At 59.5% G+C, this 24,315-nt stretch overlaps 2 protein-coding genes across 5 annotated transcripts in view; both read right to left on the bottom strand.

Annotated features, from left to right (window-relative positions):
* Positions 1 to 1,561: 1,561 nt before the first annotated feature.
* On the bottom strand, positions 1,562 to 3,045 carry HSPB1 (heat shock protein family B (small) member 1). The gene is made up of 3 exons (XM_045993546.1): positions 2,571 to 3,045; positions 1,992 to 2,055; positions 1,562 to 1,886 (listed from the first exon to the last, which is right to left on the bottom strand). The coding sequence occupies exons 1-3, from the start codon at positions 2,938 to 2,940 to the stop codon at positions 1,697 to 1,699; spliced, it is 624 nt and encodes a 207-aa protein (XP_045849502.1). The 5' UTR covers positions 2,941 to 3,045; the 3' UTR covers positions 1,562 to 1,696.
* Positions 3,046 to 8,245: 5,200 nt separating this feature from the next.
* SRRM3 (serine/arginine repetitive matrix 3) overlaps positions 8,246 to 24,315 on the bottom strand; it is a 55,027-nt gene continuing 38,957 nt past the window's right edge. The window contains exons 10-17 of one of the 4 annotated variants that reach the window (XM_045994005.1): positions 23,895 to 23,999; positions 23,347 to 23,528; positions 14,340 to 14,359; positions 12,962 to 13,329; positions 11,892 to 12,116; positions 11,652 to 11,789; positions 11,232 to 11,311; positions 9,565 to 9,759 (exon numbers count right to left, since the gene is read on the bottom strand). In XM_045994005.1, coding sequence (XP_045849961.1) covers positions 9,698 to 9,759; positions 11,232 to 11,311; positions 11,652 to 11,789; positions 11,892 to 12,116; positions 12,962 to 13,329; positions 14,340 to 14,359; positions 23,347 to 23,528; positions 23,895 to 23,999 — 1,180 coding nt within the window. In that variant the 3' untranslated portion in view covers positions 9,565 to 9,697. Of the gene's footprint in view, positions 9,760 to 11,231; positions 11,312 to 11,651; positions 11,790 to 11,891; positions 12,117 to 12,961; positions 13,330 to 14,339; positions 14,360 to 23,346; positions 23,529 to 23,894; positions 24,000 to 24,315 lie in introns of those variants that run through there. The other 3 variants (XM_045994004.1, XM_045994002.1, XM_045994003.1) reach the window with 3 other exon arrangements.

The following is a 24,315-nucleotide window of genomic DNA, read 5'->3' as shown; positions in this document are numbered from 1 at the left end:
CCCCCTGCTCGTGGCCACACTGATGTGCCCCCGTCCCTCCAGGACCAGCTGTGTCGACCCGGGCAAGTCTGTTCACCTCTCCAAGGCTCTCTGTGCCCAGGTGCTCAGCAGAGCTAACCGCACCCCTTCTCAGTGTTGATACAAGGATTACCTTGTCAGGCTTGGCACCAGCTTTCCCACACTTCCAGGGTGCTGGCAGACTGGCAGCCTTGCTCTCGCTCTCCCTGACAAGACTGACAGGTCGGGAAGAGGCAGTCACAGCCCTGCAGGCCGGGGCCTTCGTGTTGCCAGTCAAGGGAGCTGGTGTGCAGAGCAAGGGTGAGCCCCGGACAGGCTGATTCAGTCGTGACCACAGGAATGTGGACATGTCCAGGAGACACCTGAGATGTGGCTTGTCTGCTGGCAGGGAGAAGGATGGCAGATTTAGGAGACTGCAGCTCGGGCAGTGAATGGCGGTAGGGGTGGCGTAGACCAGGCAGTGCCCTGGCCGACAGGCCCAGACCCGTGCCGCCAGCTGTTCACGTGTCTGCTTCCCCGGCGGGCCTCCCTCCAGTCCCGGTGAGGCCTCAGAGGCCTGGGACCTGCTTTGGCTTCCTGCCTGCTCCAGATTGTGGAATCCCAACAGGGAGCCCGCACCAGGGAGTGGAAATTAAGAAGCCGGGCAGTGGCGAGGGTAGTGAGTGTGTGTGTGTGCTCCTGGCCCTTCCCTGCCGGGTGCTGTTGCTCTCAGAGACCCTGGGAAAGTAGGGCTGTGGGCTTAGAAAAGAATGTCACAGTGTCTTGCCACCCCTTCAGGCTCTGTGACCTTCGCAGGTGGTGATGGTGTGGGATCTCAAGTTCCCGGGGGGACCTGAGACTGGGCTTCAAAACCTCTATCTGCTCTATCCCTCCCCCAGGTTCCTCCAAACCCTTCTCGGGCCCTGGTGAGAGGATGGTGAGTAGGAGGAAGGCAAAGCAGAGGACCCAGGCAGGTGTGACCCTCCCTACCTGGGTTAGTCTTCCCTGTCAGGGTCTTTGCTTCTCTTCCACCAAAACCTTGGCCACATGGCCCTCACTTTCTGCCGAGTGCCCTTGACCCGAGAGCCCAGGCCTCATCCTACAGGCACAGGCATCAAGGGATGAAACCTTTGACAAGGCCAACCTCCTCTCAGAAAGTGACCTGGAGTGCCACACCTCCCCTGCCTTCTCCACAGTCCTGCCCCTCTCTGGGAGAACAGCAAAGTCTCAATGAAGTGAGCAAGGGACTCTAGCTTCTAAGAAGCTCCCCTCCGGGGCCCTGCTCTGTCCCCCTGCACCTGACTCCAACCTAGGTGTCCCTGAGTGCTCAAGGCTGGACCAGTTGCCTCTCCTGGTTTCTCCCCTCAGTGCTGGTTCCAATCATTACTTCTCTCTTACTGGACTCAGGGTTGGAGGACTGGGGTATGCCCGTGCTGAAACCCACTGTACCCACAGGGCCCAGCACGGGGCTTGGCACACGGCAGGCCTTCTGCACATGTGATCCGCGTGTGAACCAGCAAGTGGCACCAACCCCCGGGCCTCGACACAGAATCGGAGACAGTAGTGGGCAGTCCCTTCGAACTTTTATTTGAGAAAAACAGAAGATAGACGTATCAAAAAAGCATACAGATTGGCGGGTAGGGATGGTCAGTGACGGCTACTGAAGTGGGGGTGTGGACAGCAGGGCTAAGTAAGGCCTTTACTTGGCTCCAGGCTGCTCCGACTTTCCAGCTTCTGGGCCCCCAATCTGGGCACGTGCCTCGAAGGTGACAGGAATAGTGATTTCTGCAGACTGGGTGGCTGGCTTGGGCAGCGGGGCCTCCACGGTGAGCGTGCCCTCAGGGGACAGGGAGGAGGAGACCAGCGTGGGGTCCACACCAGGGGGCAGCCTAGACAGGCAGAGAGGGAGGACAAGAGTTACACACCTGGGCCTCACTGCCCCCTCCCCCCTGCATCCCTCCTCAGGTCCCCGCGGATCTGGGGCCAAGACTTACGTGTATTTTCGAGTGAAACACCGGGAGATGTAGCCATGCTCGTCCTGCCTCTCTTCGTGCTTGCCTGGGGAGAGAGGGATGGGTCAGAAGCTGCCGGGAAGGGCCCCACCCAAATCCACACACGCCCCCATGGGTGGTCGGACTGTCTCAGGACCCCTCAGAAGCTTCTGTAAAGTTGGGTTCAGTTCTTTGGAGGGTGGGTGGGGATCCTAGCGCCGCAAAGAAGCGCACACGCCCCCTGCGCGACCCGGTTTTGGGGACAGGGAAAAGGAACAGCGCCAGGGGACAATGGGCTCTTCGCCCGGGCCTGTGGGTGGCCCCAGGGAGACCTGGTCATTTGGGGGCGGGGCTCGGAGGGGTTCTGCGCTAGAAGGTGGATTTCTTCCCTCCATAGTGTTTTTTCAGGCCAGAGGGGCCCTGAAGAACCACCCGCAGCCTCCCCCCCCCCCCCCTTCTAGAGTCCAGAGTCGGGGCCGCAGCCCCGGGGGCACAGAGTCCCAAGTCTTCCGGGTCCCTGGTGGAGTCTCCCTGCCCCCTTCCCGCCCCGCCAGCCGGGTCCCCGCAGGGCCGGGGGCTCACCGGTGATCTCCACCACGCCGTCCTTCGTCTTGACCGTCAGCTCTTCGGGGGCGAAGTGGTTGACGTCCAGGGACACGCGCCAGCGGTCGGCCGTCTGCCGGATCTCCGAGACGCCGCTGCTGAGCTGCCGGCTGAGCGCGCGGCTGTAGGCGGGCGCGGCCACCGCTGCGGGGCCCTCGACCGCAGCCGGGGGCAGCGGGCGCACGTAGCCCGGCCAACCGCTGTGGCCGAACCACTGCGCCCACTCCTCGGGCAGCCGGGGCAGCCCGAAGGCCTGGTCGAAGAGGCGGCTGTGGGCCGGGTACCAGTCGCGGAAAGGGTCCCAGCTGGGGCTCCGCAGGAGCGAGAAGGGCACTCGGCGCTCGGTCATGCTGGCTTGGCTCCGCGCTTCTGGCTGAGGCTTGGAGAAGTGTGGGGCGTCGGACCCGCAGCGCTTTTATGCGACTCCAGCCGGGTATTTTTAGCAGGCGGTGTTTCAGGTCTCTATTAAAGGCAATGACCGGCTGGGGGCAGCCCCTCCCCCTGCATTCCTCCCCCTGCACACGGGGCGGGGGCGGGCCAAGGAAGGCCCTGCCCACATCTGGAACCTTCTCTTGTTCAAAAAAACAAATGACTGGAGCACCGGTCTTGGTGCACTGCCTACTGCTGGACACTGGCGGGCCCGGACGCTAAAGCCGGTGGACAGTCCCATCCTTTGGTCCCGGAGCACAAAGCCCAGAGGGGCTGGGCTCCTTGTCCGAGACCACATGGATCTAGAAGTGGCAGAGACAGGATTTGAACCACCAGGCGTCCATGAAATAGTGTCTTAAAAACCAGCCTGGCGTCGCAGATAAGAGTGTGGGCTCTGGAGCCAGACTGTCTGGCTTCACATCCTGTTCTGCCACTAATGGGATGAACCTACGCAAGTTAGACTCTGGGCCTCGGTTTCCCCATCTAGAGAACGGACATGATGATGACGATAGTAATAAAAATGCTTACATCATTGGGTTGATGTGAGGATTCAGCAACTTAGTACAAGTAATGACTTTAGTCCGGGCCTAGAACCTGGTAATTGTTCACTATTGTTATGTTATCTATCTGCAATTAAAAGGTGTGGGGGCAGCAGAAGGAGAGTGTTTAAGTATCCCTGTTGTAGAGGCAGTGACCCAGGTCAGAAACCCGGTGCTGAGAGGGGATCAAGAGGAAGGTGGTTGTCAAATCCCACCATGTCTCTACTGTTCCTTGAGGAGCCCTGGACAGGGGACTTGAAAGGCAGTAACCTTGAATCTAGGCTGGGCTTTGCTGTTGACTTACTGTGATTTGGGGCAAGGCCCCTTCTTTCTCTAGACCTTAGTTTCCCTTTTTGCAGATTATGATCTCAAAAGCCCTTTTGTTTATGATTTGCAAGGGACCAAGGCGGGGAGAGCTCCAGCACAGTTCTCTCAAACTTGCTTGGAGCCTGAGGCCTGTCCCTTGACCCCCCCACCTCCTGTCTGACCACTGATGGGATCCGGGCCCCCATCTCCCACCTCAGAGAGGGTGCTGCACCTAGGCTGTCTCTGACTTTCCCTCTCTCCTGCCTTCACAGGCATGAGCCCCCTCCAGTCGTCCTTCTCCTGATTTACACCCTGTTATACCTCTTTTTAAGATGAGGAAACGAGTTCACAGAGATACAGTGACTGGTGCCCTGTCTCCTGTAAGACACTGGCAGGGCAATCCTCCTGCCTGTCTGGTGCCCATGGCGCTCACCCTCGCAGGACTCCCACCATGGGGTCCTCCACTTCCTCTTTCTGAGGCCCACTCTGCTTGCTGCCCCGTTTCCAGGGCTGGGCCGAGGCTGAACCCCCACCAGTTTTACTGGGGGCCTTGCCCTGCCCAGGACACCTGAGAAACCAGAACCCAGACTCCAGCCGCTCGCTTTGATGAGCTGGGGATAGCAGCAAATCTCATGCCTTCTCTGTGTCTGCTTTCTCTTCACGAGGGAGCTCCTGGATGCCGGCCCGACCCCATTTCTGTTCCACCTCCCTTGCTGGATCGGGTCATGGGTCCAGTAGGTCTCCTTTGGCTGCTACTGGCTAACCACCCCCCTTCCCCTCCAACAAGGGTCTCAACTTCAGCAAGCTTGGCTCCTTGGCCCTTCAAGCCCCACCCATTCCCAGCTCTATAAAGTCGAGGTGAGGTCAGGAGCTAGGGAGGGCCCTCATCTGCCTCTGCTTGCCCACCTTGGCCCAGACTGGAGTCCAGGAGCCCCACCCTACAGGAGCTGTCAGGTGTGGTCATGGATGCTTTCAAGTGTGGTCCTGCCAGGCCTAGCCATGCTATGGGTGGGGGCGGCCAGGTTGCCTTACCTGCCAACACTTTGTAGACAGAGGCTCCCTTTAGTAGCGCCCTGCATCTTGCCTGAAGCCAGGGCAGGGAGGGTCCATTCCTGCTGCCCCAGCCAGGAAGTTGTGCCAACCAGGACCTAGCTCCCGGCACCCTTGCCCATGGTGGGTGGGGGAGGCAGGACTGAGACTTCATATCCATCTTCAGTGGATCTGTTCTTCACAAGGGAGGGGACATGGCTGGCTCTGAGCGGTGGCAAGAGGGGGCAGGATTGCAGGAAAAACTGGATTTTGGGGTCAGACAGGCTGGACTTGAACTTGGGTGCTGCTATTCACCGGCCTGGTGACCTCCATGAGCCTGCTGTCCCCATCTGCGAAACGTGGGTGGTAAGGACACACCCATCGTTTAGGGTTGTGGTGGGTCTCAAATGCAATAAGGTGTGGGAAACGCTTGGTGCTGAGTAGGTGTTCATCGTTATTAATGAAAGAGGGCCTTTAATTTTGCATACTGAGACTTAGACTAGTAAGAATTGTATACAGTTGTATGCACTTTGTGGCAAGTCCCATTTCTGAGATGAGAAGACTGAGCTGGACCTGCCCCAAGGTCACAAAGTTGGTGAGGGGGGTTGAGGGATTGGAACTTAAGTGTCTTGACTCTCTGTGAGCAGGGGAGAGACTTCCTAAGCAGTCCCGGGAGGGCTATGGGCCGTGGGCTGGTGGACCCTGGGGGAGGTGTGCAGCCAAGGGGCGGGGAAGGTTGGGCCAGCCTCTCTGGAGTCCCTTCCAGCCCTGACCAGGCGCCCTTTCCAGAGGTCGCAGCCAGGTTCCCTGGGCACAGGGCAAGAGGAGCGAGGGCTGAATGTCAGCCCCCACTGGCCCACCTGCCGGCGTGTTCTTTGACAATCTTCCACTCCATCATTCTGGGCACTGAGCTGCCAGGGCTAGTTTTTCTGGGATTAAGAGGACAACTCCACCCCCCATGGATTTCCCAGGAGCCACAGGGGCAGGGGTGGGGGGAGGCAAGCTCGGGTCTGGGATTCCTTAATCAGAGGGGGCCTTCCCCTAACCCCCCGCAGCCCCAGAGTCTGTGGTACTCCGCCCCAGCCTGAGACCAGCCTCCCGGCCTCCTTGCCTGGCACTGAGGCCTAGGCCTTGGCCACAGTGGCCACACCTTTGACAGGCCTTTGCCAACTGCAGCTGAGCCAGCCCCTCCCTCCCTGGCTCAGCCTCAGAGAAAGCTCGAGAGTCTTCAGGCAGCTGCCCGAGCTCCCTGGAGAGACCTGACAGCTGATGGATTGCACCAGTCACTGGGCTTACTGGGAATTAAAAATGTGGGCAACAGTAATTAGAGCACATGGGGGTGGGGGCACCAGGTCTTTCTGGAAGCATCTAGACACTGCCTCTCTGGGAGTCCCTCTCTAACCTGCCTATCCCCTAGGCTTCTGCTAGCCTTGGGTGTCAGTCACCTCACCCCCTCACCACTGAAGGGGGGCCCAGGAAGGGCCATGTGGGGAGGGCTGGTGATCCATTGTCTGGCCCCTCCCGCTCTGATGTCTAGCAGAAACAATCTGTCTAGCTGGAGAGTCTGGGGACCCGCATGTCTCTGGCTCTGTGACCTTGGCCAGCAGCCGGCTCCCGTGACTCATTTTCTTCATCTGTACAATGAGACCATTGGACTGGATGTTCTCGAAGGCTCCTTCCAGCATAGTGAATCAACAGTTTTTCTTCCACTCGCCCTCACTGCCCCCACCCCGGTCTGTCCGCCCTGCCACCTAATCCTGCGGGAGGGGGAGGGGGTGTGTGTGTGTGTTGAGTGGTGGGAGGCGGTGAGGGAGGACCTGGCCTCCCCTGCGGTGGCTGTGGGGGTGGGAGGCTCTATGGCTGGAGCGCTCCCGTGTCTTGGGTGTCCTTGAGTGAAGAGGGGCCTGGAGAAGGAAGGGCAAGTGCCTGGTGGTGGGGCTGGTTTGCTGAATATGCCAGCAGCATATTCACTTACTGGCCGGTGGGAGGCCAGGGGGCTTCCGAGAGCATCTCAGAGAGGCAGGAGATGGGAGACGCAAACTCTCCCAAACTGGGCGAGCGCACTAACGTGCTACCCTGGGTCTGGGGCTGCAGGAAACCAGTTAAGGAGAAGAGAAGATATCTGACAGGACACCAGAAGCCCTGCCCAGCCTGACTCCCGGCTGCCGTGTGTTTGGGAAGGGGAAGGACAGAGGGGTCCCTGAGGCCCCATCTGCAGAGACACGAGGAGGCCCAAAGGCCCACATCCTGGGAAGTTTCCCCCGTGCAGACACCCCTCCACCCCCACCCCCAGCTACCAGATGCAGAATTGGAGTTTCCTGTTTTCCTGCTTGCCTTCCCGGAGGTATTTTTCCCTTTCCCCAAGGTATAGGACAGAGTTCAGGCTGAACCCTCAGTCGGTGGGAAGGCAGGGGCTTCGTACTGTCCCCATTCTTCCCCGGGGATTGGACAGCGCTTCCCCAAGTAGCCAGGATGGGCGTTGAGGGTAGAAGCTCTGGGTTTCCAGGCTGACATAGACCCTCTGCCCCTGGCTCGCTCTCTTCCCGCCTGCTCGGTGCCATTCCTGGCCAGCCACAGACAGGCAATTTTCTGCCTCTCTGTCGTCCTCTAGTGTCTATCTGCCACCACCACACCTTGCCTTTGGTCCCCCCCCCCCCCCCCCCCCCGCCCCCCGAGGTTTCTGGACCGGCTCACTCCCTGGCTCCCCAGTTCACTTGTTTACTCATTTGACAGACATCTCCAGGGTGCCTGTTTTGGGGGATGCAGAGGCCAAGAAGGCATGGCCAGGGCTCCAGAAACACGGATTTAGGGAGAGATGGACATGCCCCCAAGTAAGCTGAACAAGAGCTTGGGACCCTAAAAGCAGGTACAGACCCGAAAGAGCTGGAGGGACCCAGACATGAGAGTGTACCCTGCAGCCTGCAGCCGGGGACCGGGAAGGCTCCTTGGAGTAGGAGGCAGCTGAGCTAGGTCTTGAGCCATGAGCTCCCCGGTGGAGAGGTCATGCATGGAGAGCACAAGGAGGCCAGTCAGCCAGACATGGGTGTATTGGAGTCAAAGACAGTGAAGGGAGAGGAAGCTAAGTGGGGCGTGGCAGTTAAGGGAAGTGGGGATGTGCAAAGCCCCCAGAGTCTCCAGGCTGAAAGGAAAGTCTTCCTGGGTCCCTGTTTTCCTCCCCACTAAGCTGCATGTTCTGCTCCTGCTCTGAGCTTCTGGCTCATTGGTTCCAGGTCTCTCTGGGGTGGAGTCTGCGCCCCTCCCACTTCTTGGAGGGAAGGACCCCAGGCCCCTATGCCCTCCCCACGGCCCCAGGTGCCCAAATCCACAGAGGCCGGGTCTCACCACCTGCCATCCGGGCACCAAGTGTTTTATTAGAGTCCAATTTTTATCCGCACCGCGGAGAAAGAGGGAGGGGGGAATAGAGAGAGGGGGAACCCGGACCAGACCCCAGACCCCTCCCCCCATGGGAGCCCAGGGCAGGTGCCCTGTTGGGCCAAGGAAGACTTTGTGAGATCCCTGAGGGCCCCAGGAGGAATGGGCTGGGAGCAGCAGCAGAGGGCTGGGGGGGGGGGGGCACTGCTTCCCCATCGATGCCCAGGCCACGGCCCTCAGTCTAGATCTTACCCTTTCTTCAAAGGTCTGTAGCACCCTTCTCTGGGTAGCCTCCACTGTCCACCTCCCCACCAAACCCGAGAAGGAAGTGCTCCTTGGGCAGGCCCTGAAGTGCATGTTATCTTATGCCGGTGATCCTGTGCTGCCATCTGGCCCGTGTCCCGGACACAGGGCACGCTGGGACACCAGGCCTTGCTCGGTCATCGGCCTGCATTGCCCACTCCTGCTCCTCACAGGCTCTTCCTCTATCTACCCCTCCTCTCCTTCACCTTCAGACCCAAAGGAGCCCCTTTAGATGCAGTGTGGTCTGAATGTCCCCCTCTTGTCATGCAGAAGGCCTGGCCCAGGGCATGGGGTGAGGGCTGAAGGGGAAAGCCTGGCCTGGAGAGGAGAGGTGAGACCAAGAGTGAGCTCCCCGGCTCCGGCCCACCCGCTGGGTCTGGGGACTCCTGGGCCAGGGGAGGGGCTGTGGGAGGCTGTGGAGCGGCCTCCAGCTCTCCGCCAGGATCCTGCAACCGGTCCAGAAGGAAGCAGCATCCCAGTCTGGGTGGTGATGCACCGAAGGTTAGGCCATTCTTCCTTCTGTCTAACTTAGATCCTGCTTGCCTTCCCACCGCCTTGTCTGCCCATTGGTAGAGAGGATCCGAGGGCGCCGTGGAGAGGGTAGGGGAGGCTCCCAGGTCTGGCACCTTCCGAGGTGTCCCTGGGGCCACTGAGCTGTCCCCAGCCTGGCGAGCTGGCATCAAGCAGGAAGGGGGACAGGGTGATCCCTGTGTTCGCAACGGCTCTTTGTTCCCTGGACACGGTGGGCAGGCAGGAGGTGGGGGCGGGGACCCTCTAGAAGCAGCAGAACCCAGCTCCTCCTCCTCTGCGGGGCGCCCACCCTCAAGGTCTTCCCTGGCCTGGGGACCTCTTTGTAGCAGAGGGGTGCAGGCCCCCTCACAGGTCCTGGGGCCTGACCCCTTGCCTTTCCCTATGCCAGGGGACACCAAGCTGGATCTGTCTGGGCTCAGAAGCCCCCACTCTCTGAGCTGCTCCGGCTGTGGTAGCTGGGACTGGGGGTCCGGGAGGGGCTGCGTGTGCGGCTGCGGGTCCCACGGCTGCGGGTCCCACGGCTGCGGCTGCTGTAGCTTCCGTGGCTGTGGCCTGGGCTGGGGCTGTGGCTGGGGCTCCGGCTTGAGTAGTCGCTGCTCAGGCAGCTGGAGGAGGACGAGGGGCTGGGCCGGTAGTAGGGGATGGGACGCTTTCGGGCACTGCCGGGAGGGAAAAAGCTGATTACAGGCCATTCAAGTCCCTGAGCTCTGTCCTGAGCTCTTTCTTGGGCCCTCACTCAGACCCCGAGCCCTTTCCCAGCAGTGGCCAGGGCTTCCCTGCCTCAGTTTCCCCTGAGCTCTGGCCTTGGAGTGCCCCCTGCCCCAAAGGGATTGGACAGTTTCGTCGTTTTGTTTTTCCTCACTTGTCTTCAGAGAAAGGGGACCAAGTCTCTGTTTGGCCCAAGACGGTGCTTGATAAATATTTGTTGAGTAAATTCAACTTTTAAATATAGACACCCCAGGGCGCCTGGGTAGCTCAGTGGGGTAAAGCCTCTGCCTTCAGCTCAGGTCATGATCCCAGGGTCCTGGGATCTGCTCAGCAGGGAGCCTGCTTCCTCCTCTCTCTCTGCCTGCCTCTCTGCCTACTTGTGCTCTCTGTCTGTCAAATAAATAAACAAAATCTTTAAAAAATATAGAGACACCTCACATCAACCAAGCTAAGCGGTTTCTGGGCATGGAAAGAGTTGTGGGTATGGCCCAGGTCTGCTTCTCTGGTCCCCACAGAATTGAGGGTTTGGGTTTGACAGGTCACTTCAAGGGGACAAGGAGGAAAGCCCTGGCCGGTGCTGCCCATGGCCACAGCCCCACCCAGTCCCACTGGCCCCTTCTCACTCAGCTACCTCCCACCGGCCCGGAGTTAGTTTGAAGCCAGGAGGCTGTGACCCAGAGAAGAGAAAAGAGAGTGGTTAAGGGGGCAACAGTGCCCCATGGCGTGGGGTTAATTCTGAGGAAGAAAACAGGTGTAGTTAGTGGGAGGAGGAGGCAGCCTGGGAGAGGGGCGGAGGGGGGTGCCAGGTGGAGGGTGCAGGACTCCAGCCGGCTAGGGCTCTCTGCAAACAGGTGGGGCGCATGGCCTGTTTGGGGGCGTCCCAAGCCTGGTCATCTGGCCTCTAGCTCTGGGCTGAGCGTAGGAGGTGATGCCCTCTCCTCCCTGAGCCATCTACATCACCAAGGACTTGCAGGGGCTCGTTTGTCAGACACGGACACCCAGAGCCAGAGAGGCACACCCGTCTCCCAAGGCTGCCCAGCAAGGTCTGTGGCAGAGCTGGGCTCAGAATTTTGCCTGTAGCCCTGGACCCCAATACAGGGCTCTAGGGCTATCAGAGTAATTTCCACAAACACAGACCATAATTTCACAGGGAGACTTAGGCCCACACTGTGGCATTCTGGCGGAGGAGCTCTCTGCTGCGGCTTCTGCCCTATCTGCCACACACTCCCCAGGGCCCCATTGGACTGGGGTGGGGGAGGGGAGAGCGGAAGGGACAGGCCCTCCCACAGCTGCCCCAGAGAGCAGGATGCTGGTGCCCCCTCCTCTGAATTCCTGGGGGGGGGCCGCTGGGAGGTGAGCAGTGAGGTTAGTGACAAAAGGAGAGGCAGACAGATGACAGCTGAACAGAGCCAGATCAGCTCACATGGGCATCTCCCCTGCAGCCTGTGGGGAGGGGGTCCACCCGGCCCCCAGGCTGGCCACAGGCCACTCGGCAGGCTGGACCTTGAGATGAAGGAGAAAAGGAAACATCATTGCCGGGAAATGGACGTGGGGAGGACGGAGAGAGGGAGCGGCTCCAGGAGGGACGGCTGGAATCTTCCGGAGCTCAACTGCACGCCTGCTGCTGCCCCACTCAGACCCAAGTACACAGCCCCCTCCCCACCGTGCGCCTTCAGACCGCTGCCTGGGCGTCCCGCCCTCCCCAGCATCTCCAGTTCTAGTCTCTCTCCTCCTACAGGGGCCTCTAGCCCTCACCAGGCCCTCTTCCTTCCCCCGAACCCCACCTCTCCTCCCTGCACCGGGCTCAGTGCGTCCCGCCCCGGCCCCTCCGGCCCCTCCGCACCTGGTGATGCGCCGCGGCTCCATGAAGCTGGGCGAGTCCCGGCGCCGCTTGCGGATGGGCGAGTAGCTGCGGGAGCGGCGCCGCGCGCGGGCGGCCTCGGCCTCGGCGTGCCTCGCGCGGCCCTCGCCGTCCTTGTCCCTGCGGGTGCGGCCGAGGTGAGCGACGCGGCCCGGCCCGGCCGCCCGGGCCCGACCCCGTCGCCACCCCTGCGCCCGGCGTGACCCGGGGCCCCGCACTTACCGGCCCAGGGTTTTCTTAGGCGACGGCGAGCGGCTGGGGCTGCGGGTCCTCTTCTCCGCGGAGCGCGAGCGGGATTTGGAGGGCGAGCGGCTGGAGCTCCACGAGCGCGGGTGGGGGCCCGGGCTGCGCGACGAGCTCTTCCCCTCCGGGCCGCCGTGCCTGCCGTGCGCGCCCGGGGACGGGGAGTTGCTGGCCGGCCGGGCGCGCGGGGGCCGCTCCTTGGCCCTGGTGGAGAGTCAGAGCGACAGGGACTCAGCTAGAGAGACAGTGGGCTGGGCGGGGGCGGGGTGGCCGAGAGGGATTTAAAAGGGTGCGGGTGACAGGGAGGGGGCTCAGCTAGGGACCAAGGGGGTCATTGAGGGGAAAGGGATTCGGTAGGGACGGAGTTCTATAGAGAAGGAGATGTGGATGAGAAGGGTTACCGAGGGGGAAGTGGAGCATGAGTTCGTGGAGCGGGACTAGATTCCCAGAGGGGGGAAAAGGACTGCGGGTGGGCGTGGGGTAGTGACATAAATGTGTTAGAGAGTGTTCCGTGGTGTCAGGGAGGGTGATCAGTGTGAGGAGAGTGCTCCCTGATGGGAGGAGAATCACGGGAGGGGGGTGGTTGGGACTCTGTTGGGGAGGAGAGTGATCGGTGTGGGGAAGGAAGAGCTCCAGGGCGGGGAGAGGGCGATCAGGGAGGGGGGAACTTGGTGACTGGGGAAGGGGAATGATCAAGTGACGGGGAGAGAGACCATCGGGTGGGGAAGGGTGCTCCATGGTTGGGGGGATTAGAGATCAAGGAAGGGAGAGAGCTTATTGAGAAGGGAGAGTGGTCAGTGCGGGGAGAGGGGTCAGTGGGCGGGGGGGGGGAGGGTCGGTGCCGGGAGAGGGGTTAGTGGGCGGGGGGGGGGGGCGGGGCTGGGTGCGGGGACTGCTCCGTGCGGAGGGAGGGGAGTCAGTGCGGGGAAGGGCGTTCCACGGGGATGGAGGGGGCGGGTGAGGGCAGGTGTTCCGTGGGGGCGGGGCAGGGCTCAGGGCGGGGAGGGAAGCCGCGTGCGGGCCGGGGGTTGGGGGGCCGGACCGCTCACCGTTTCCCGTGCGCGCCGTGGCCTCGCTCGGAGCCGGGCTCGGGCCCGGGACCCGGGGCGCCCCCGCCGCCGCCGCCGCCGGAGTCGCTGCTGGAGCGGGCCCTGCTGAGCGAGCGCGACGAGCCCCGGGGCGGCGCAGGCCGGGCGCGCCGGCGGCCCCTGCGGCGGGGCGCGGATGCCGAGGACCGGGAGCGCCGCCTCCGCCGCCGCCGCCGCCGCCGCCTGGCCGCCCCGCCCGCCGCGCGGCCTCCTCTGCCCTGAGACGACGGCGCCGAGCGCGGGCTCGGGCTCTCCTTGCCCCGCGCGGGCGGCGTAGCTGCGCCGGCCTCCGCCTGGTCGCGGGCCCTGGGCGAGGGCGAGCTGGGCTTCTGACGGGGAGAGAGGCAGAGAGGGCACGGAGGGGGTGGAGAGGGGACGGAGGCACAGACGGAGACGGGGCGAGAGAGACGCCCGCAGAGACAGAGAGAACCGGAGGCAGAGAGTCCAGAGCGGAGAGAGAGACAGAGAGAGGGAGAGGGAGAGCCGGAGGAGACAGAGCCAGAGCAGGGGGCAGTCAGAGAAGCAGGGAGCAGAGACGGAGGCGGGCAGAGAGAGGGAAAGAGGAGAGACAGAGAGGACAGACCAAGAGAAGGAGCGATGTCGAGGGCGAGAGAGCGGGCAGGTGGGGTGGGGGGAGAGAAGGAGAGGGGGCTTTCACCGGGCCCAGGCCGGGGGCTGCCAGTCCCGGAGCATCGCACAAACGGTTCCCCGCGCCTGCCCTGCCTCTGCCTCTCCTGAGTGTCCACCTTCTGGCCTCAACAGTGCAGCTCATGCAAGGTTCTCGGCATGCAAAACACAAGAGGGACGGAGCGGTGGGGGGAGGGGGGCTGAAACGGAGGGGGCTCCAGGACGGGCACGGGGGCTGGCATTGGCCCCCCGATGGGACGGACGATCCCGGCAGAGAGTAGAGAGAGGGCGGGCACCGGGAGGCCGGGCCAGGGCCAGCCCCCCCAGGCCAGGCCCCCCAGCGCGTGGGGGTGGGTGAGGGGATGGTGGGGGCACACGGCACACAGATGGGGTGGGGGCGGGGCGGGACAACTGAACTCAAAACTGAACCGAAGAAAGGGAGGAAAAACAGAAAAAAATAAAAATAACAAAACAAAACCAAAATCCACAAATGTCATTAGATACCAAAATCAAAAACAATGTCTGAACTCCTGGGGAACTGACATTTTTTTCGGTTAACATTTTTCTTTCTTTGTTTTCCGGCCCTGCAGAGACCTGTGGAACTGTCAGTAACACCCGACTGTCTTTCTGTTTCTCTCTTTTCTTTTCCTTTTTTTTTTTTTTAAAGTTCTGATTTTTTTTTTTAAGTCCCTCTTGGTTAACGTCCACTTACCAACAAAGTGGTACTTCCTCCTTTAGTAGGTAAGATGTGTAAGAGAAGGGAAAAGTGTGGTAGCGTAAGTTCATCATTAGATTCACAAAAATGCAAGAGATAGAGAGAGAGAGAGAAAAAAAAACGCAACCACCCCATTCTAGGCCGAGAGGAGAAGGACTGGCAGCGCCCGGCTCCTCGGGCCTGAGCAGGCACCTCTGGGGTGACTGCCAGATAGAGATGTCAAATGTTTTTCCAAAAGTGCAGTTAGGACACAAGGGTTGGGATTCGGAAAACCAGAAAGGGAGCCTGGTCCCATCGAAATGTCCCTGGCTGGCCACTAGGGGTCTGAGAGCCTGCCACTATCTCACTGAGTGACCCTGCCTACGGCACCTCCCCGTCCTGGGCCTCAGTTTCCCCATTCACAAAATGACAGGGCTAGGCTTTGCTTCCTGAAGTCCCTTCCGGAGAAAATATTCTGTGCATCCCTGACCACCCCCTCCATCCTCTTCCCTTCACAGAACTGACCCCTCCTCCTGTCCTTGGGTTTCCCTCTGGTAATAGGTGATTACAATCCTCTGTTTTAGAAGTCTGTCCCCCACCCCTGCCCCACCCCCAATCACCAGCACCAACTTGACTTTGAGCACTCCCCGGCAGATTATTGGGTTGGGTTCAGCTCTGTAACCTCGGTTTTGGTCACAGAACTTGGCTTCTAGGAGGGCCTCAATGCCTTCTGTTGAGGAAGGAATAAGTGCCTTTACAAGGGTCAGGGGCCAAACCAGGTCATCCTAGAAGAGGGGCAGGGTCTGGGCCAAGCTTTTTTGGCAGGCTCTTTGGAGGGGAGAACACACCAACTACCATCCCTCAGGGCATCTTGCTGCCAAGAGACTGGAAGGAGCATGGCTTCCTTGGCATGGCCCTGGCGCTTCCCGCAAGAGGCAGGGTGGTGCCAAGGCCTTTCTCTGCAAGCATCCATCCAGCCAGGGCTTGGAGGCAGACAAGAAGTCATTCCCATTGGTAGAAAGGCATAGCCAGCTCATGATTGGCGGCTGAAGCAGCCAATGAACACTGGCCACAGCAGGTGCGGCAGCTGTCCAGAGTCAAATGGGCCATGAAGGCCTCCTGGGAGAGCCTGGTGTCTCCCTCTGGGGCAGAGTGGATATCGCTGGGTACTGAGATGCCCCTCCGAGCACCCCGAACTCTCCTGATCACCAGCTCATCCCTCGTTCTAGGCTAGGAGACATGGCAACTGGGCTGACTAACTATGGCCCCGGTGAGATGGCAGTTCCATTCTCACCAGACCTCACCAGGAGACCCTTGGCTCCCCAACACATATCCCCTCCACCTCAGCAGGTGGCCTGTGCCTACGGCTCCCAAGCCCCCTGGACTAGGTTCTGTCATACAGCATTCTGTTCCCTCCAGGGGAAGCAAATGAGAGAGAAATCTCCAGGTTCTTCAAATTTCCAAGTTCTTTCTATCTCCTGGGTTGTCCAAGAGTATAAAGTGAACAAGTCCTAGGTGGGGGAGTGGGACCCCTGGGAGCCAAGGCATAGTGACCCTTACATACCCAGGAAACACTGGACCCAGCCTTGAAGAAGCCCTTGCTTGCTGCGGTGGTGGTGGGGCGTAGCAAGGAAAGCAGGCAGAATATTAAACTGGGGGTCAGGGCCTGGCTGTGAACCCTGGCTCCTACCTAGACTCTGGATCAGCACCTCCTCCTCTGACTCCAGGAAAGAGGCCAGATGAGAGAGACTGGCCTGACTCCAGGAGAGAGGCCAGACTGAAGGCCTTGATGTTTCTTCCCACAGACACCGTGGGAGTCCTCTCTCCTTCCCACTGTTGGGCTGGGAGTGTGGTGGGAATGTTAGGAACAAAAATGGTCCGGGTTGGGTGGATGCCCCCCACCTCCCATCCCCCCATCATGTTACTACCCTCTGCACCAGGCGTCCTGGGCTCCTCTGGACGCTTCCTGCCTGGCGTGCCTTGAAGTCGAACCCTCTCCCCTCCTCCAAGGCAATACCATAGCTTCCGATGACAGTAACTGGCAAAGTGGAACACCCTGGAATCAGCCCTGATGTGAGTCTACTGTGAGTCCTCAAGGAAGCAATCTAACTCTTGGGGGCCTCAGTTTCCCCATTGGTAAATTGGGGATAATTGGGGTCTTTGCTGGGTGGGCCTGAATAGGGGTTGAGGGGTTCTTTAGAGAGCATTAGTGACTGAAAGTCCCCTCACAGATGCACGGGGCCAGACCAGTGCTAGAAGTCTGGGCACCCCCACATGACAGCATGGTGGAGGACAGGAGGAAGGTGCCTTTGGGCAGGGTGGCAGATGGTGCCTTCCCTGGGGGAAGATTCTTAGGGTCCATCTCACACCCTTATCACCCATCCCTTCTTGAAGAAAGGGTCACCATGATCCCGTTGGAGGGTGAGCCTCATCCTCAGCTTGGCCAGGTCTCGTTCTTCCCAGGAACTGAGGAAGATCCAAGTTCAAAACACCATGGGATTTCATAGCTGGACAGGACTGTTGTGGCCAGGGACCTCCAAACATCTACTCCAGAAGCCTGCTCTTTCTGACTCCGGTCCCCTCTTCCCCTTCCCTGCCCTCATCCCCCAGTCCCTCAAAGCCTGGCTAATGCCTATGGGTCCTGAGCTCAAGACCACCTCCTCCAGGAAGCGTCCGCTGACCCTCACCCTGAGTCAGGTCTTTCCTCTATGATCCCACAGACCCTTGCGCTTTCTTGCAACAGGGACTGTGCCAGGCTGTGTTAGGGCAGGCCGTGGGCCGAGCTTCCCATCCACGGTTCAGCTTTTCTCTCTAATTGTTCTGAGTCCTTTTTGTCAGTCCTCTAGCCTGGCAGGTGGGGACCCCCAACCCCGGTCAGCCTGCCCCTCACCAGGCATGGACACCCAGGCACGGAGGTGTGCTCAGCAAATGCTGGCTTAGTGTGTGGGCAAACGAACGAAAAAATGAGCGCACAGGACCTTGCCTATCTTTGAGCCCGGCTTCCAGAAGCCTCTCTGCTCCTTGCTATCTGCTCTCTTCTCTTTTGCTTATGAAGAAATCTGAGGGGAAAGGCAATGGAAAAGATGCAAGAGATGGTGCGCTAGCCCAATCCTGGTATTTTTAAGGACAAGAACACTGAGCATCTGTGATGCTTTACCCTTGCTCCCCCCAGGGCTCACACAATGACACCCCCTAACTCAGCATTTGACAATCCTGTTTCTGGGTCCCTGGTCACATCAGGTCCTCCCGGAAGATGGGGCTTCTACTCCTCCCATCAGGCTGGGATGGAGTCTCCCTGTGGGACCAAAGGCAATCTCTCTCTCCCTGAACAACTTCCTGTCGGCCCTCCCAACCCCCCTCACAGATGAGGAATGTTCTGAGTCGGGGAGTTCCTCACCACCTGCCCTTGAGGCCAGCATGGGGGGAGGAGAGGATGAAGAGCCAGACCTTCTCTTTCCCAAGCTGAGGATGGAGGCCCACCAAAGCCTCACAAGGGCTGGGATGTCAGACTTCTGTGGCTACTCCCAGATGGGACAGGAAACAGCTCAAAGAGCAGGGATGGGGAGGTCGGTCCCCTGAGGACCTACTCCTAACGTGCACCCTCAATGTGACTGCATGAGCACTGGGCTGGGAGCTGCAAGTCTCAGGACCTAGGCTCACTTCTGCTCCAACACCTTGGGGGAAACTTAGCCCCTACTGACTGTCCTTTCTGACTCCTTCTCTGCACATGAAGCTCCAATTCAGAAGACGGAAAGATGCTGGGGTGGGGGGAGTGGAAGGAGCCCCTGTCTGGGGTGCGTAGTGGTCCAGGCGGGGGAGGGTGAGCTGAGAGTCTCCCTCCATTCCCCAAATTGCCCTACAGAAACTTTGCTAAGTAGGCCCTCTAAGTCCAGTACCAACTCACTTGCCCCCTGAAGTTCAACTACCATTACACCCAAAAGATGGAGCTGGGAGGTTCAGCCCTGAGGCCAGCTGCTGCCCCAGAGTCTGTAGCTCCCACCCTAAAGTTCCACCTGCCACCAGGACAGGACCCTTGGGAGCCCAGCAGGCCCGGGAGAAGGGGAGGGGCAGGCAGGGCTCTTTACTCAGGCTCGGCCTCAGCCAGAACTTCTTCCAGGATCTGGAGGCCAAGAGGCCTGGCACAGGCGTCTCCACCACTGCTTACTGCCCAAATGGGCCCCAGGGGCTGGCAGGGGTGAGGGGCGGGGGGCTTAGCAGCTACTCCAGACAACAGAAATCAGATCGGCTCAACCGCAGCATACAGTTCAGGAAGGGAACACGAACTTGGAATGCTAACCACACAGAAATGCATTCGGACAACAAAATGAGAAAGAGAGGGGGCGGAGGGGGCTGGGGTGGGAGAGGAAGAAGAAGGAGCAGGGCAGGTGGACGGGAGGGGGGAGGGGAGAATGAACCAGAGAAATTGCGGGGGGGGGGGGCGGGGAGGGGCGGGTGGTCAAGAAAACCAAATGACAAACCAGGAAACACAGCTTTGTAGCTCATTTGGAGAAAATGCAAGTTTACAAATGAGTAGTCACTAAAATAAAGAAAGAAAAGGGAGAGGGGGAGAAAACCAACCAGAGCGAGATCGAGAGAGAAAGGGAGAGAAAACCACATTCAAACCAAGCAGAGTGGCAGGGCTTATCTGGAGATGGGAGCGAGCGGGCGCACAGCTGAGCCGGGTTACCTACCTTCTCAGTGGTCAGGGACAGGAATGCAATAATAAAAAAGAAAAGAAGGTCTCCGCATTGGGAATGCAGAAGTGAGGGAGAGACAGTGACTCTAAGCTGCGCTCCCCCTCGGGAACCAGCACCTGCGTAGCCGCTCTGGCTTCTGGCCTAGTCCCAGGGATGGGAGGGGGCTCCTGCCCAGCAGTTCTGTTTGCCTTTTTTTTTTTTTTTAAACCCACAGGTTCCAATAAGCCAAGCTTTCCTTAACTCTTTAAACAACAGAAAACCTCCAGAGGGCATGCAGGAAGAAGCGGATGGAAGCAGAACCAGAGTGTGGGCCAAGGAGAGGGGCTGGCAGCGTGGGGAGAGAGGCCCATGTTGGGGAGAGAGATGGAGAGAGAGAGAGAGACAGAGACAGAGAGACACAAAGAGGGGAGGGGCAGAAGGAAACAGACAGACAGGCAGGGAATAGAGAGAGGTAGGCCCAGACGGGAAAAGGAGAGAAAAGCTGTTTCAACAAGGCAGAGTGGATAGATGGGGTGAAGGTGTTGGTACATTTAAAAGGGAAGGCAACCACAGATTCGGTTGGAGGCCAGATCCTGCCTCAGGCCTACCACTTTCCCAGGGCTTCTGCATCATTTTAGGAAAACGCATCCCTCCTGCCTTCTGGCTTCATCCTGGAAGAAAGGCCAAGATGCCCCTTCCTATCCTGACTGCCTCCCTCCATTTGCGGTCACGGCTCTTTCCAGGGGCAGGTAAGGGGGGAGGCCTGGGACGGGACAGGTCAGGCAGTGCCACGGACACCTCTTCTTGGGGTCACCCTAGGCTGCCCATGTTGTGATGCCATTTGAGTCAAAGGTTGAGGCCAGAGAGCGCCTCTAAGGGCCTTGCTCAGGAACCTTCTCTGCCCCCTTCACTGAATAGCGAGGCTTCCCTTTGACACTTCCAATGCCAGGGACAGGTGGAGCCAAGGCAGGGGCCCTCCTTCTAAGTCCTTAAACCCTGCACACTTTTTCTGGGACTTGGGCTCAGCATCTCACTTCTTTGCTCCAAACTGTGTGGCCTCAAACAGCCCCCTTTCCTCTCTGCCTCACTATTTCTGTCCCCATGTGTGCCTAAACTGGGAGGGCACAGGGTCCCCCGACTGGCTGAAGCATCTCATATAGAGTTGGGCTTGCTGAATGCTGGGCCCACCTATAACCTGGTCTCCCTGTGGGCAGGCCCTAGTGCCAGGGAGCTGAGACAACCAGCATCCACCTCCCGAATCCTCCTCCCCTTACTTAGGGCTCCCAGAGTGTGCTTTCCATTGACCACTCTCTCCACGTCTTGGCCGTGGCTGGTGGTCTTGAGGTAAGAGGACTGGAGTCTCCTTTTAGGTCTACCTCTAAAAAGCTGTGTGACCTGAGCTGACCACTTGACCTCTCTGAGCTCCAGGGAGCAGTCAATAGCAGAACCCAGAAATCCCTTTGGGGGTTTCTCCTTGGCCTGAGATAGAACAGTACAGAAATACGCTGGGAGCCAGCACCCCACTGGCCTCAGTCTCAAGACGAGGACGGACTTGTTCTCTTGCCTGAGAGTGTCTGGCTTTGAAGCCTTCACCTGAACTAAACTCTCTCGGGGGTGTACAGCTCCCTCGTCTAGGATCTGAGGCCTGGCACGGAAGGTGTTCAGCAGCCTGGCCTTGTCATGCCCAGCCGTCTCACACTAGATGGAAGCAGGTGCTCACTGCCCTGGGATGCTCCCCGGGTGACCTGGGACAAGGCTCTCTTCCTCCCTGGGCCTCCCAGCTTCCCTCCAAGGTTCCGTATATACAGGGACATGGTGGAATGGTCTGGGCCACTTCCATGCATTTAAAAGCTGAGGCAGTTCCGACCTACGCCCTGGGGTCGAGGAGAGGATTGGCTGCTTCTGCAGATTTGCCAGGAGCTGTTGGCGTGGGGGTCACTTTTTACGTTATCTTCCCTTTTAAATTCTGGTTACAAAGGAAAAAAGAATAAGGATATAGAGGTATGTATACGATTAATGTTCGCTTGAGACTCAAAACCCATCTCTGCATTAGGAGAGGCTCCCACAGTAACACGCACAAAAGCGAAGTTCTAGAACAACATAGAAGATAGGAAAACAAAACCAAACCAACCCAGAGAGATAGTTTGCATTTCTGTACATTACCAAAGGAAACGAAGAGGAAGAAAATACAAATAAAAACAAAAGAACAGGAAAAGTTACACAAACTTCCCCACCCTCTTTCCTTGCCAACTAAACAAGAAATGGAATCACAGTATTACCACGGTTCAAATGGGAGGCTAAAAAAACAAGCAAAAACATAGACGGGGTTAAAAATGGTGAGCTTTTCTTTCTTTCTTTTTTTTTCGTTTGTTCTCTCTCTTCTTTTTTTTTTTTTTTTTAAAGGTAGCATTCAAGAATACCCCCGCTCCCCCCAAGTACTTGTCCCCAAAGACATTTTTTGGTGAATGGCTAAGTCTATGACCCTCCCAACACCCCCGCCCCCGTCTCACCTCCCAGGAGGTGCAGGTGAGAGGCCTGGATGTCCTGAGGTCCCAGATCTCGCAGGGCCCAAGGGCAGGGAGAGGATTTGGGGAGCATGCTTCATGAACGGGGTAACAAAGTGCTGCCTCCCAGGAAAGTCCCAGGGCAGTGCCAAAATGGAATCCCACTCTGGGAGGGAGTCAGGATTTGGGTGCTGTTGAGGCGGAATCCTCCCCAAGGCTAGAGGCTAGACTGACCTCCTTGACTGCTCTCTCCTGGGGTCTATGGAAGACTAAGCCTGTTCTGTCTGTCAGAGCCCAGGGCCGGTGGTGGCCCATTGCTTAGGGAGGGGAGGGTACCAGAAGTGGGACAAGCCCACTATTGGCCCTGGCTGCCTTCTGTGCTTTTCCAGGAGGATGGGAAGCTCCCAAAAGAAGGTGTTTGGGGCTCTGGCTCTGTGCCCTTGGTGGTGGGGGCCTAGGTACACCCTCTCCTGGATTTCCCCAGATCGAGTCATTATCTCTGGGGCCTGTGGCACCAGTCCCTGTCCTGGTGTTCAGCTACCTCTGTGTGTCCTCTTCTACCCCCAAGGCAGATCCTGGGACATGGATGTGATCTTCCCTATGTGGTCCAGCCAGGTCCCTAGGAGCTCAGGAACCTGGCACCCTGTCCAAGTGGGGCAGTCTCAAAACAGGTAAAGTCCTTCAGATTTAACCTTGAGACCAAGAGCCTTTTGTCAGCTGCCTTTGGTTTTCCTCCCTAAGGCCTTGGGAGTCAGGGTGTTTGAGAAAAGAAAGGGAGTGAAGGAAACAGCCAAAAATCAAAATGAAACTGACCAACACGGACATGTTTGCTGCTGAGACCTGAGGTCTGGGGAGGGGCAGCCCCACCCTCCCTGCTGAGGCCTCTGGGGCAGTTTGGATCTGGTGGGGGGGAACCTGCAGGCCTGCTCACCCCAAGTCCCCCGTGCCCACCCCGAGCTTGCGGCCCCTTCTCCCTAAGAGAGCCCCACCCCCCAGCCCAGCCCAGCCCATCCACCTGAGAAAGGCCAAGAAGCCTGTCTGTTTTACCAGCCCCTACCATCGCTACACCTGCTTGTGGGTCTCAAGGACCCTGTGCCCCTCCCGCAGGATGGGTAGGGCCGGTTTTTGAGTGGTGTTGGTGCGGTGTCTCTGAGGGAGCAATGGGTACACTGGCAGGCGCTTTAGGAAGGATGGGACGTGGGGACACGGGGACCTGCAGGGCTGAGACATCTGTCTGCGCATGGGCAGTCCCCGGGAAAAGGACAGACTCTCCTTGCAGCAGGGACTTTAGAAATGCAGCTCAGTGGCGGCTCAGGGACAGAGAAAGGGGAGGGCTCTGAGGGAGGGGGAGTGAGGCAGTGAGGGGTCGAGGGAGGGAGGGTGCTCAGAGAAGGGGAGAGGGCTTGGTGGGGAGAGGGAGACTCAGGGCCTCAGTGATGCCCAGGGGAGATCCTGTCTCTTGAATCCGGTTCCTGACTGCGACCCCTAGCATCGTCCACGCCCCTCCCACCCCCATATGCCTGTCGGGGGGAGGGAGGCAGGAGACCCTGGGTTCTCCTCAGCTGTGTTCCCAGCCGGCAGAGAGCCCCAGTGGTCAAGCCCCCTCTGGCCGTCCGTTTGCCAAGCTGAAGGGTGGCCCAAGCCTGCAGGTCCCCCTCCCCCGACACTCCGGCCGGGTGGGCTCAACCACCAAGCATTCCAGGCCGCCCCCCGGGCCAGGAGGGGGACGCGGCGCCTTCCTCCCGGTTACACGCTCACCGCGCCCAACCCGGCGGGGCCGTCCCCCCTTCCCCCGGCGCGGCGCAGCCCGCACGGCGCGGGAACCCTGTGCAAAGCGAAGCGTACGTACATCTGGCGGGCTGTGTGCCGAGCCGGGGCGGCCCCCGTGCGCTCCGCTCCGCTGTCTGCTGCCGCCGTTCTGCTGGGGCGACCCCCATCCGCTGCCGCCAGAGGGGGAGGGCGACCGGCTCCCGCTGGACCGCTGGCTGCCTGTCTTCCGCACGTCATCTCGGTGCTTGGGGCTCAGCCTTGGGGAGGAGGGGAGACGGGGGGAGCCGGCGTGGGACGCCCCCTCTGCAAGTGGAACCGCTGCCTCTGCACGAAGGGCAGCCCCTCACCTGCTCTCTCCCTTGCATTTAGCGAACAAGGCCCTAGGCTGCACGCGGCCTCTATTTCCAGTTCAGGGTCTGGGGCATCTCTAGGCAGGTCTTGCCCCTTCACTGACAGGTGAGTGGGCACCTGCTCACTCCTGGTAGACTCATCCCCCCCCCCCCCACTGCTGTTCCGTCCACCATCCTCTTCCCCAGCCCCCTCTCCTGCCCTCCGGAGTGTTCAATCTGCAAGGAAGGCAGCTGAACCACCTCTGGAACTCCTCCCAGGGGCCCAGCACCTACCTGCTGGGCGATCTGGAATCGCTGTAACGGGAGGAGAGGGAGGGGCTCTGGGAGCTGCCGCTGCTGTGGCGATTGGACCTCCGACCTGGGGACTCCCCGTGTGGCCTGGGAGAGAAACCAGCCAGTACTTAAGTTCTGCCTGACCTCCCCGAGGGGGACCCCACCCTCTTTAGTCTCCTACAGAGATAGCCCTCCTAGTCCAGATGGGTCATTGGTGAGAAGTAGGAAAAGGCACCTTTTTGTCTAGAGAGCCTTGGTCCCCAAGACCCCACTGACCCCTCAGCCGGTGCTCTTGCGACTAGGGTGGAGGGATGTGGGTCCTACAAGGACCAAGCTTGAAAGAACCCTGGACTAGGAGGCAGGAGGCCTGGGTTCCACTTCCCAGCCTGCCGCTGATTCGCAGGGGCTCTTGGCTTTCTCT

The sequence above is a fragment of the Meles meles genome, chromosome 21 (assembly GCF_922984935.1).
Source record: "Meles meles chromosome 21, mMelMel3.1 paternal haplotype, whole genome shotgun sequence".
Classification (NCBI taxonomy): domain Eukaryota; kingdom Metazoa; phylum Chordata; class Mammalia; order Carnivora; family Mustelidae; genus Meles; species Meles meles.
Note: the sequence above shows the minus strand (reverse complement) of the source record. Positions and strands in the feature narration are given on the sequence as shown.

What these genes read in the sequence shown, in the direction of transcription:
- HSPB1 (XM_045993546.1), bottom strand. Translation starts at nt 2,940, where the DNA reads ATGACCGAGCGCCGAGTGCCCTTCTCGCTCCTGCGGAGCCCCAGCTGG. An exon ending in CGGCGTGGTGGAGATCACCG is followed by an intron (nt 2,056 to 2,570) that starts GTGAGCCCCCGG and finishes CTCTCTCCCCAG; the next exon opens with GCAAGCACGAAGAGAGGCAG. An exon ending in TGTTTCACTCGAAAATACAC is followed by an intron (nt 1,887 to 1,991) that starts GTAAGTCTTGGC and finishes CTGCCTGTCTAG; the next exon opens with GCTGCCCCCTGGTGTGGACC.